Source organism: Corvus cornix, chromosome 3 (genome assembly GCF_000738735.6).
Source record: "Corvus cornix cornix isolate S_Up_H32 chromosome 3, ASM73873v5, whole genome shotgun sequence".
Taxonomy (NCBI): domain Eukaryota; kingdom Metazoa; phylum Chordata; class Aves; order Passeriformes; family Corvidae; genus Corvus; species Corvus cornix.
Genome location: NC_047056.1, coordinates 46,853,366 through 46,865,911, shown reverse-complemented (window position 1 = coordinate 46,865,911; position 12,546 = coordinate 46,853,366). Strand labels below are relative to the sequence as shown.

The window sequence follows — 12,546 nt, the reverse complement described above, 5'->3', positions numbered from 1 at the left end:
CAGAAAATAAGGGGAGGATAATCATACTTTGTGTTCCACTTCATTTTCTAAGCCTGCTTTCTGGCTAATTCAATCTATTGGATCAGTGGGAGGGACATGGGATAGATTAAAAAATGTTGACTGTTAGATCACTAGGGGATTTGAATTCATGTTCTTTTACACAGAGTGGAAGCATATGGGCCACAGAGTGCAGCTCTCCTTGGAAAATTACTGTCAAAACAGTACCATCTCTATTAACACAGCTGCTGCCTTGTGAAGCAGGAATCAGGTTTTACTTCAGTTAACCTTCAAAAAGCAGTTTGAGAGTAACTGCTTACTAATAACCTCTTGCTACACCAACAATATTGACTAATAATACCTTATGCAAGTCACACCTGTACAACTGCCCAAGTGCTACTGTAGGCTAGACCCCCTTAGGATAATGTGAAGGAAGGAAAGTTATATTCATTCAGCCTGACAATTGCTAGCAAGTTCCCATTTTCCTCCTGTAAAATGGGAAAGCACTTTTGATCGAATACCCTCCATATAAATAATGGGAATTTCACAGTATGGGTTTACTGCTCAATTTGCCTGCATTTCAGCTGACTTCCAAGGCTGAAGTTCTGTCTTTGTAGCTAATCAGGTACAGACATTTCTTTTAGACATTTCTCCCACAGATGTTTTAGCTGGCTTCCCCACCAATATCCATGAAAAATAGGGAGGATCGCTCATCTGTAATGTCTTTTTGTGCAAGCTATGAAATGTTTTATCTGAAGAGATCATTAATATCTGGAAGTTAAACTCTAAGAATAGTAAGAGACTACAGCTAAAGCTTTATCTACACATTAAGCAAGATTGCACCCCAGTAAGCAACCTCTTCTGCAGAAGCCCCTACCCCCCTCAGCATGTGCCAGAAAGGAGTCAGGAGGAATCCTGCTCCAAGTACTATCAACTTACACCATTAAAAATTGACAAATTTTGGTGTTCACCATACTGACAAAAAAGAGACATACCAGCTATTAAAAATGCACGTAACAGTTGCATGGATTTATTGCATCAATTCATTAATGTCTTAACAGAAATATAATTTAAAAAACGCTCAAAACAATGGTACTGCATCAAGAAAAAATTTTATCTTTCCGATGCTTTTACTAGTACAAAATGTAGGTCTCTGACTTCATTCATCCTGCATAAAGACTGAAACATGTCTCCTACACAAATGTGACTAGTGTAGATTTTTATAATGAAAAACATGAGGATACTGGTGGAATGTACACCTTCAAATACATAATTAGTTGGTTCCTTATTGTGTCTATTACACCTCAAGATCCCTGCAGCATATTATTTAATTTTCCATATGCATCAAAATTTACGTAATTCATTTTTAGAGTCGCTAGAGATTCTGAGTGCTAAATATAAGAAATATCTAAGGAACCCGTTTTGCTGAGGGTAGCTCTGAAAAACGTTATTCAAAGGTGTATTGACTGGGACTTCTTTTTGCTTCTGTACGTGCAGGTAAATGTTTGGGCTTGTGAATATAGCGCACATAAATATGCCCTTAAGCAAGAAAATTGCTTGAGTGGTTGGGTTTCAGTCTGAGTAAAAGGTTTGTCCTAAATTCAGGGTAATCCTATTCCATAATGCTGCTATCACTAGGACATGCATTCTGCAGCTGTCTTTGGCAAATGTATATGGAAAACCTCATATATTTAGAGGTTCCCTGTGTTTGCCATGTATTTCTGCAGCCCTTTTGAAGTAGATGACTCACTCTTCCCAGATAAAAAAAGCAAACCATTTGCTCATAATTTACTCTCTTTTAACATTTACTTTCTCTATACAATGTTATGAAAAATGCTGGAGTTTCCCCTTGCTGTTAAATACAAAAGCTTCATGGTTTCTTTGAAAAAGGTAACAGATGAGCTCCGTTTAGCACACCTAATTGATGTCTTTACTATTACAGGAGTCAATACAGTGCAAGTAACACACAAGAAAGTTAAACTTAAGGACAAAGTACATTGTGTCATAGATGGTAATTCAGCATCCTCAAACTAAAACTGAATGAAATAATATTATATTTTTGTTTACCCTGTTATTTGAGTAATTTCATTTATAAATGTTAAAGCAAATCATTGTTAAATTCTGAGCTTTGCCTGAAGTCACCTGAGAATCCAGTCATGAGTCTTTGGACAATAGGCTGCAGTGTAAAATGCAAGGCAAAAATGTTAGTTTTCTTGATTCTTCTTTTCCCTTCCTCTTTCACATCTTGTACTTTGTGCTTAAGGGCTGGTTTCAGCACAACATGAAAAATTTCTGCAGGTGGGACACATTTATTTCAATGGGCACTTCAACTTTTAAAAAGAAAAAGTAGTCGGCATTACAGTTTTGCAACTCATGGTAAGGAAGGAACACTGACATCCAGACACTTCAGTTCCTAATTACCAGAAAATAAATGGACATAAAATTATCACGCAAAATAATTTGAACAGCAGCAAAAGCAATAAATGTTCCATAGGAAATGAATTTGGTAAATTTTAAGGGCATTATAACTACTCACCATAACTTGTTCAAGAACCGTAACTTGTTTGGTACTTGACTAAATTACTTTATCCCTTTTTTTCTAATGAATAGAGTTATATAATTCCATTTAACTATGGAATCTTTTTTTAAAAGCAAGATCTAAACTCTCAAATATCTTTTCATTTATCCCCTTTGGTTAATTTTTCTCATTGGTTCATTTTCCTACTCGGTTCATTTTTCTTCCAGCTTTTTATGAGTTACTTGAATTACTTCTAAATTCCAAACACATTTGGGTGATTAAGAAAACAACTGTAAAAAGAGGGATTCATCCTGGATTATTAAAATGACGACTGTAAATCCATGTTTAAAAGCCTTTTTTAAAACTTGCTTATGCCTGGCTTTCTCAAATCATTGCTGCAGGACTGGTACTGACCTGCAAAGGGAAGGTACCCTTCAGTTCCTGTTGCTGCTTCAGAATTTGTATTCTAAAAAATGGTGTGGAATTGCTGAAAAATCTGCCTTCTCAAAATTATTTAGCTGTTAAAAAATCAAGAATGTACTTTTCATAAGGAAATTACTTCTTACCTAAGAAACATCGCAATTCTGTTATGAATACAGTAACTTAAAATGCTGGTTTTTGCAAAAGGTTTTTGAGGTTAGAAATGCCTTTTGGCTTACATTTGCTTTCTTTGCCAACAGGAAGGGAAAAATAGAGGTGTGGAAATGTCTGCAAACAGCATAAGTAGGTCTGTTAAAGCGAAACAGAACATTGATCTGAGGGAAGAAAACATGCTTTTCACAACAGAAAAAATGTGTAACGGAAAATGGAAGATCAGCTGCAAAGGAAAATGAGCCATTGCCTGGGCATCAGGATGGGGTGAGCAGAAGTATCACACAGAAGAGCCTCTTCAGTCTTCTGCTGAAGCTGGGTATATCCAACTCTGCCTTGGAGAATAAAGCCACATGGGACGCTTTCGCTTCACACACTCACAGCACACACAAGATGTTTTGCTGATTAATACCAAACTGTGTGCAAGTGGCTTATGACACCAGTTTTTTGACCGATACACCTCTAGTGGAAGATGTAGACAAGCTGGTGCTATAAAATTTTCTTCATCCCAGACAAAGCCAGGGGAAGGAAATCAGTGCCACATCTGTTAAGACCTGCCCCAAAAAACCAAGACAGTCAAAAGAATATCCATTGCCTTATCCAGTTTCTGGATTTGCAAAGAGGCTGTCAGGATTTTCACAACTTGAAGGCAAGTGAGAATGCAGATGGCAGAGAAAAGCTTTCCACTGGAGGAGCAGAAACACCCCCCAACACTCTGACCATGGAAATCACAGGAAAATCATCCTTCCTTCAAACACATCAGAATGTCCAAACTGTGGTGTATGGCCAGTGTGGTGTAAGGACATGGTCTCATTCCTGGTAACATGCCCTTTGGCTCTGGGCTATGGGGGCTCAGGGGGTTCCTCTCCTTTCATGTAACCACCTCAATGGGGCTGAGAAGCAATGGGAAAAGTACACAGATCAAAATACTGTAATTCCATCTCACGAGGTAGCACTACAACTAGGAAAGGAAATCCTGTATGTGAGACAGGTGGGAGTCACTACAGTCCTGAGGAAGAGGGCTGCCTCAGGAGACAGCAGGGTTCAGAGAGGCAGCACAGCAAATCCACTTGGCCATACCCTTTCCCAATCACATCACTGGGAATTCCACCAAGTGGTTGAAGCTATTTTGCCTTGAAGCCCTGCTCTATGTTACACACTAAGGGTTTCACTTTCACACTGGATGTAACTAAAAGGTGAGGCAAATATGAAAATTCTTGTATTTGGCATATGCCTATGTAAACTAGATTTTATTAAAACACATTGTCAGTTTCCACATCTGTCAAAAGCTGTGTACATCAGACCTCTTGTGGGATGATCTTGAGAATATTGATTCCATAATGGTGCTGCTCTCCTCTCACTACCTGGCACTCAGTTCCACATCTTCGTGTGTCTCCTCTGGGAATAAGTGTGTTTTGACAGGTTATAGAGCTTCCTATTTCAAAGCTTCCTTTTTTTTCTGGCAACTGATCAATTTCTTCAACTCTGAATCATTTTTTCATTTATTTTTAATAGAGAAACAGAACCACTGAGAAACTACATTTCCAATTACTGTTTTGGTATAAACTCTAGTGCTTTTGGGACACAGGTGCCATTCTAACTGTACTTTGACTCTTTGCATGTGCTATTGTTAACACCCACAATAACTGTATATTAACTGAAATTTAAGGCACTGGCCTCTTTTCTAGATCATGGCATGAAGAAACAAATACTTAAGCTTTATACATATCTGTGATCCAAGACAGGTATATGGGAATATCTTCCTCCATGGCAAGGGGAATAAATCTATTCAAAAACTCAAACAGAACAGAATATGCAAAAACAAGTGAAAGAGGGGTATACCTGAATTCTAAAATAAATTAGAAGTCTCAAGGAATTAATGACATGAAGACCAGGTACAGGCCACAAACAGTGCACCGCTAAAATGTTACTGTAAAAACAAAAGAAAAACAATCCCCAGTGTACGTACTGAGCGACTGCCTTGCCAAATACCCCACTGACCTACTGGAATGTACAAAACTGTCAAACTCCAATTTTATAATCAAACGCCACCTTTAAAATCTTCTGTGTTATTCTAGACAAAGGCCAAGGTCCTCAAGCAGACTAGCATGGAGAATGAAGAAAAAGGTGCCAGGGCTACTCCATGAGGGAGTATGAGCAGGAACTGAGTGTGACCCCAGTACAGGGGTCAAAGAGCAGGGCACAGTCACACTGTCTCTGGAGACGGCAGGTGAAGACAGTCAGTACAGATGGGTAGGGCCCATTCATCAGAGCCCCAAACATGTTTAAGAGATGAACTGGTCCAGGGTACTTCCAGGGATTCCAGGGAGGACACAGAACTGGAGGCAGCGCTGGGGAGAGGGTTGCAACACAGTTTCAAGACCCATACAGAAGACAGGTACAGCTGCTGACACTGCTCAGGGCAGGACTGGGGCTGCTCAAGGTAACTGAGGCCAATCAGTGCTGTCACAGCCCTGAAACAGTAACATTTACGTACAAAGTGCTTTAGTACAACTTACATGCACTTTTGTTAAACAAAGGGCTGGTGATACGTGATGCCTTATCAAGGACAGTAGGGCTGCTTCTGGATTTTGGTCAGTTTATTACCATTGTTTCAGTTTTTTTGCAACTTGTGCTTCTTTTTGATAATGTGAAATAATCTGAACAATTATGAGGCTATTAATTAAAAGGAAAAGCAAGCCTGCCAACCATATAAATAAGAAAGTGTTATATCCTTTGAACTCCAGAAAGTATGCAGGAGTAAGCCACAGCCCTTGTCCGATGAACCACAGAAGAAGAAGCAGCACGCCCCGACGCCAGGACATCTTAATACTAGGCATTACAAGGGGCAAAAGACAGAGATACCAAACAAAGTACTGGGATGTGCATACTTTGTTAAAAGTCACAAAAATAGTGGTGTGTAGGAAACAACTGAAGGCAAGGTCTCTGTAGAATGCTATGGACACAACCAGGAGCAAAAGCAGCTGGGGCAGGAAAGCTGCGAGCCCAAGGGCAAAACTCCATTTGCTCTCTGCTGTCAAGTACAACATGTAGAAATAGGGAGAGAAGTTATGACGGATATCCCTCCTGGTCAAGTGATAGAGGTAGGCATGCTCCAAAAACTCCCAGCCATAGAGGTGATAAAATGCCAGAGTCAAGGCAGCCAGCACTGATCCGGCAAGCGTTCCAAAGAGCAGCACGTCGCAGTTCAGCATCTTTATAAAAAGGTGCCAGAGGCGCGCCATGAACGTGAACTTCGCTGTTTTGTTACCCCCCGCATCCAGCGCCCCTTCCCCGCGGCGCGGCCTGGTGCGCAGGCGGAGCGCTATGGGCAGCGCGTAGGTCAGGGGATAAATTTTCATGTGCACGGCCAGCCCGTAGCACACGGCGGCCTTGCCCACGCTGCCCGTCTCCACCCAGTACAGGGTGGCGAGCACCAGCAGCGCCACCAGCGCCTCCGCGTTGCCCCGGCTGGACACGGCCATGGGCAGGGGGTTGAGGAGCCAGGCGGCGGCGCAGCACCCGCAGGCGCGGCCGGCGGCGGCTCCTCGGCGCCGCAGGGCCCGGTAGGCGACGACAGCAGCCGCCAGGTCCCCGGCCACGAAGAGCATCTTGCCGAAAGCCTCGACGAAGAACACGTTGGGCGTCAGCAGCCAGGCCAGGAGCGGCGTGTAGCGGTACGTGGCCCGCCGGTAGGGCGAACGCCCCTCGGTCACCAGCCGCGCCGCGTCCGTGAACACCCGGTAGTCGACGTCGGTGTAGCGCACCCGCATGGCGCGGTCCTGGTACAGCCCGTACAGCACCAGCGCCAGCCTCGCCAGCAGCCCCGCGAGCAGGGCCGCGCCCGCGCCCGCCATCCCTTCCGCGCGGGGCGGCGGAATGCGGGAGCAGGGACACGCGGGTCTCGGGCGCTCCCGGCGCGGAGCGGGCGCGGGCGGCCTCGCTCGTTGCGGCTTCCGCCCGTGCGCGCGGGGAAGAGGCGGCCCCGCGCCTGCGCGGTGCGCGCCGGAGCCGTGCCCGGCCGGGGCGGCGCTGGGGCGGGCGGGTCCCGTGGCGGTGATGGGCGGCGCTGCCGCTGCTGAGGGCTGGCGGTGGGCGCCGGTGTCAGGGGAGAGCTGCGGGACACCGCCACCCGCGCTGCCCATTGCCCCCTCATCCTCCTGGGGGCTGTCGGGCTCCGCGGGCAAGGAGGCGGCAGATGCCATAGTAGTTAAGTAAGAAGAAGGAGGAAGAATAACGTCTGTTATTTGCCTTCCGCAAGTGGCTGTGTTTTACCTAGACGTATGAGCTTTCTCTAGAGCACTTCCACAGCAGATTTCTCATTTAATTAGAAACGGTACCGTGAAAATCGAAACTTAGAGTCACTTACAACAAAGCAATTCATTAGACACTATCTTGAGGGCCTATTTTGTATGTTTTTCAGATAGTTTTCCTGTCTGGATATTTGCCATCTCACATTTGAATTGAGGCTGATTGAAAAACGGGCGTTTATTACTTACTACTATTGCGAGTTTCATATGAGAACTTAGAAGGGATTTTCTTAGAGATGCTTTATTCATCAAAAATACACATTTGCTTATTTAGTAGTTAATTGCAACCGCATTCTTTTTGCTGAATGGTTTAATTTGGGAACATTTTGGGAGCTGTACTGTTGCTGGCTCACATCACTTACAGAAAAGAATCTGCTTTTCCTCAGTTCTGGGGACACCCATCAGAGAACTGGGAACAGATCTTTTGTATTTGGCAGAAGCATCTTGGAGGGTGGCCTAACGGGTAGGATATTCAGGGGACAAAATATATTTTTGTTTGTGCGCACACAGCTATTAATTTTTATCTGTTAAGGCTGTTGTTCTGTGTGTAACAGTACACTGGGGTATAGTCTGAGGTATCCAATGGGAGAAGCATACTAACTAACTAACGTGGAGAGTCAGTTTTCCTCTGTCAGATACGTGCACATTTTATACTAAACTGGACAACTTCAACAGGAAATCTCAAGGGGATTCTCCACTAACCATATAACATCATTAAGTCTTAAAACTGATTGTTAGGATGTTTCTGGGAAAGGACATGAGAGTGGTTGTTGATCCTTTGTAAATAATTGCTTACTCATGACTGCTGTTCTACTTTAGAATGGGAAAGATTGGTAACATTTTATTTTCTTCCCTCTTCTATGTATCTTGTAGTATAATGGTTGGTGTACTTTTAAATATGCTTCCATCACCATATCCAAGATTTTCTCTGGGAAAGCTCTGAGATGGATACTGGATAAAATCACTGTGACTGACTCGAATGTATATATGTAGATACTAATAATTTTTTAGTTTGGAAAGGTTCACAAGAACTATTCTTGCTATCTGCCAACTTTCTCACAGGATTGTTTGCCACATTGTTGCCTTCCTGGATGGAACATGTTTTGTTATTTCAGACCCTTTGAGGAAACTGTTCCTGGTCAGATCAGAACGCATTGCTGTTTATTTGCTGAAGTGTCCAAGTTTAATGATATTGGTGGAATAATACGAGTTCATAAATAAACTTAGGAGTATGCTGGCATCTCATGGTTTTCTTGTCTGTTTCTGTCAGTCTGTTTTCAGACAAATCTTTTATTCTTATCTGAGGTTAACAGAAGTTGTTAAGCTGTTGGTAGGGACTGTTTATCAGGATTCTAAAGAGGGAAAAAGTAGTAACTTAATTCTAAAGGGTCATGAAGTTAATAAAACAGAAAATCTGCCTTAGCTATTGTTGCATATACTGTGACTCTATGACATTGCCTGAGCTGGAAAAAGAATTGATTTTCCTTATCAATAATTTAACATCTTCAAAATATGCTTGAAGCTCTTCAGAGAATTAAGGTTTGGCTCAAAAACGGATTTTGCTTCAGATTTGATACCAGCTTGCTTAACCTGATTTGTCATGTACTGTAGACGTTAATGCAGGAAGGAGGGCAGTCTTATTAAAGTTATAAATCTGTTGTTCCTGTAAAAAGCTGCTTTTATTTATATAAGTCACCAGGAGCCACTTTTAGAAAATGCTGGGAGATAAAAACTAATAGAACTGCTGGGACTGAAGCTGATTGATTCCAGTGCACACGAAGGTACAAACAACATGAAGAAAAGTGTGGAGGCAGCCATAACAGGGCATAAAATATTAACTAAATAGGAATACATATATACATGTATATTCACATGGGCATAAAGGTTTTTTTCACTACCTGCCAGGCATTTTGTTTACATGGTCTCAGAGATGGACCACTTTATAAACTGAGGTCACTTCTAAATGTGCTTCTGTTGTCTACGTGTGATGGGGGATTATAAACCTGATCTCAAATATTATCTTCTCGCATCATGTTCTGTAACAGAGGCTACTTGAGCAGCATCAGGATATATATTCCATAAAGTCTCTCATATGATGTGCCACTACTTGAGATTTACACAGCAGTGGTAGCATTAAAAGGACAATGAAGCTGGGGCCTTGTTACACCAGGTGTTCTAAAGCCTAATGGAAGTTTTAACCATCTGAAAACCAAGGTACAACTGGAGGGTGGCAGCTGGCTGGAGTGAAGGAGACAGAGCTGTGCTGGTTCCTGGTCAGCCAGGGGCAATCCTCACATTTGGTCAGGCACTTGCCTTTCAGGGGTTTGCTGTCCACACTGGGGTGGAAAGTTAGGTTTTGAGAAAGGTTAAGTTGACACTACTGTTATTAACAGATATGAACATATGGCTGAAACCTAGATCTGATGGGTACAGTAGGACTAAGTATTGGAGGGACTAACAGATTAAATTTGAGAACTTGGAGAAGCATAAAGAGGTTTGTGAAAATTGACAATTAGAAGATGATTCTGGTAAAGCAGCATAAGGGAGACGTGATTGGTAGCAGTGCAAGGAAAGAAAGAACAGGTGCTGAGTTGCGGTGGGGAGAACCTTACTAAGATTCAGGTGGCCTATGGAGCTAGACAAGCTTGAATATCTGAAAAAATATGGAAGAAAGAGCAGTAAAAGGCTTTGGAGGGGGAAGGCAGTTGGAGGATAATTCATGTGCTCTATTTTAGGTCATTCTACAGAGATCTCAGGGTGACGCATTTCTCATACAAGTCTCCTCTTACAATCTAGTTGCTAATGGCTAGCTATACTTTCAGACTTTGTTGTTATGAGATGAAATTTGATCATAAAGATTGTACGTTTTCCTGTAAGTTATCATATTGTATGTGTACAGTGACACAAGTCTATATGTGTAAAAGGTGGTATGAAAGCTGAGTCTTCAAGGAGGTAAGGAAGACACTGGGCAATAGCTGCTATTTGGTCTTCAGACTTCTGAAAGGGGAGACTGCTGTGCTGTAATGTGTTAGAGCTCCCTTTTAACTCTCTTGGGTTTTGAACTCAGAATGTTTCCTTACATGAGAAATACTCCTGCCTAATATATTTGTAAACTGACAGTAAGTTTTTGATAACATGATAAGTACAATCTGTTTCTTGCAGCACATGAAATTCTGTAGAAAAAGTGACTAACACTTTTCTTATATATTTTGGGCTTGATAAAATAAATTGGTTTTGCAAATAGGATTGATGCCTTTCAAATATTTGTAGTGTGTTAAATTTTAGATATAATTAGCAAAAGAGAAGTATAGTTAAGATTATGTAAGGAAGTGTTCATTTCTGCTTTAATACTGGAATGAGTAATACAGGAGGGTTTGCAAAAGTAGGATGAAAAACACATTAGAACTCTTCACAGAAGAAAATCACCATTATAAATAAAAGGCCACCACTCTCCTTTAAGCTTTTCCTGTTAATGTGTTTTCTTAAAACTGCTTGATAAATCTATACCCTTTTTCACACATTGTGCTATAAATGTGGTTATTTGGAGAATGTGATTGGAGTTGTAAAGGATTTTTTTTTTCACCATATTATGATTTTGCACAGTATGCTTTCAAGTGGTGTTGGCGGAGGGCAGAGTTCTGCTTGCAGTGATTATGCTGATTGTATGTCAGTGTATTAGGTAAAATTCTAGCTCTTCAGGGAAAATAAGTACCAGATAAAAATTAGTCTGTAGGGAAACCTGTTAAATTTACTGATAGAAAAGAAAAGAAAATATTATGTCTGAGAAAACACATGTGGCAGCAAAAATAAGTCCACTGAAGTATGATGCTGGCCTGGGGGAAAATTGCAAAAAATATGGCCTGTTTTGCTTTAAGTCCATGGTGAATCTGAAGTATGATATGGTAAAAAGGAGTTGCCTGCATCTAAGATGGACAGTGCCCAACTCTCACTCCCTGACTTGCAATACCGAAGCACTTTCCTCCTTTTTACATTAATTCTATAGCTTTGGCTAATGGTGCAGGCAACCCAGTGGATTGGGATTCCAGAAGTGGGAGACTACAACCAAGAATTGTGTTGAATTTCCTTTACTTGTTTATTTTTTTCCTATTCACTTCTGCTAATAAAAGAATGCAGAGAGAGAATTGATGAGAACCCAGGCAAAAGAGAAACTGGAGCCAAATGACAAATTATGGATTTAGGAGACTGAGGGTTCCTGGCACTAGACTGATGGTTTCTGACCATTGTGCAGAGCCCAGTGACACATCCAGAAAGCACCTGTAAAAGGCTAAATCTAATTGTGTTAGGCATCACTTCTTGTCATCTTTTGAATGTGTAGAGGAAACATTTCGTGCATTTTTAATTTATAACCGCTTAATTTTTTTCCAATTCTTTGGAAGGGGAAAAGAGACAAAACTTGAACCGTAACTGTTGCAGTCTCCTCACACAATTTTTCTTTTAACAAATATGAAGGACAGCCTGCAGTTAGAAGGATGATGGGGAGGAAACTGTATTTTCTAAGCCTAAAGTAGACAACCACCTTTTACACCAGTGAGACTTCACTAATGCCGAGTTCCTGAGATCATATTGAGAGATGTGAATGAGACACAAAACTCTCTACTCTTGTTTTTTCATTTGACAAGTAGAAATAAAAATCACGTCAGCCTCTGGTACTGAGCATGTTTATTTCTGAAGACTACTTTTAGAATGGGTGGGACATAGACTTGAAAAAGCACAAGAGGTACTTGTCAATAATTTGTTTAGAAATAGGTCTGAATTACTTTGGTTCAGTGCATGAAGTAATAAATAAGTTCTTTAGGTGCAGAATTCTTGGCTGTAACTTGGGTTACAGAGACTGTGGTTGAGGCAAGAAGTTTATCATCATCCCTCGAAACAAGATGACACTGAACTATGCACCATGGGATAGCTAAACTAAGGAAAGTTGGCCTCTTCGAGCTTAGTTGGGTTCCATGGGATCCAAGAACATCAGAGTTTTGATCAAACCTTTTCCTGGGGAAGAAGCAGACACAGCTTCTCTTAGTCTTTCCCATCCCCTTCCCTGGACTTCATTTTCTAGTTAAGACAGTGTTTGTGCTGTCATTTCTGCTGCTACAGGGAAATTCTATTTTATTC

At 41.6% G+C, this 12,546-nt stretch overlaps 1 protein-coding gene across 1 annotated transcript; it reads right to left on the bottom strand.

Moving 5' to 3' along the window:
* Window positions 1-998: 998 nt before the first annotated feature.
* PIGM (phosphatidylinositol glycan anchor biosynthesis class M) lies at window positions 999-7,066 on the bottom strand. The gene has a single exon (XM_010406631.4). The coding sequence runs from the start codon at window positions 6,961-6,963 to the stop codon at window positions 5,710-5,712; it is 1,254 nt and encodes a 417-aa protein (XP_010404933.2). The 5' UTR covers window positions 6,964-7,066; the 3' UTR covers window positions 999-5,709.
* Window positions 7,067-12,546: the final 5,480 nt, after the last annotated feature.

What these genes read in the sequence shown, in the direction of transcription:
- PIGM (XM_010406631.4), bottom strand. Translation starts at nt 6,963, where the DNA reads ATGGCGGGCGCGGGCGCGGCCCTGCTCGCGGGGCTGCTGGCGAGGCTG.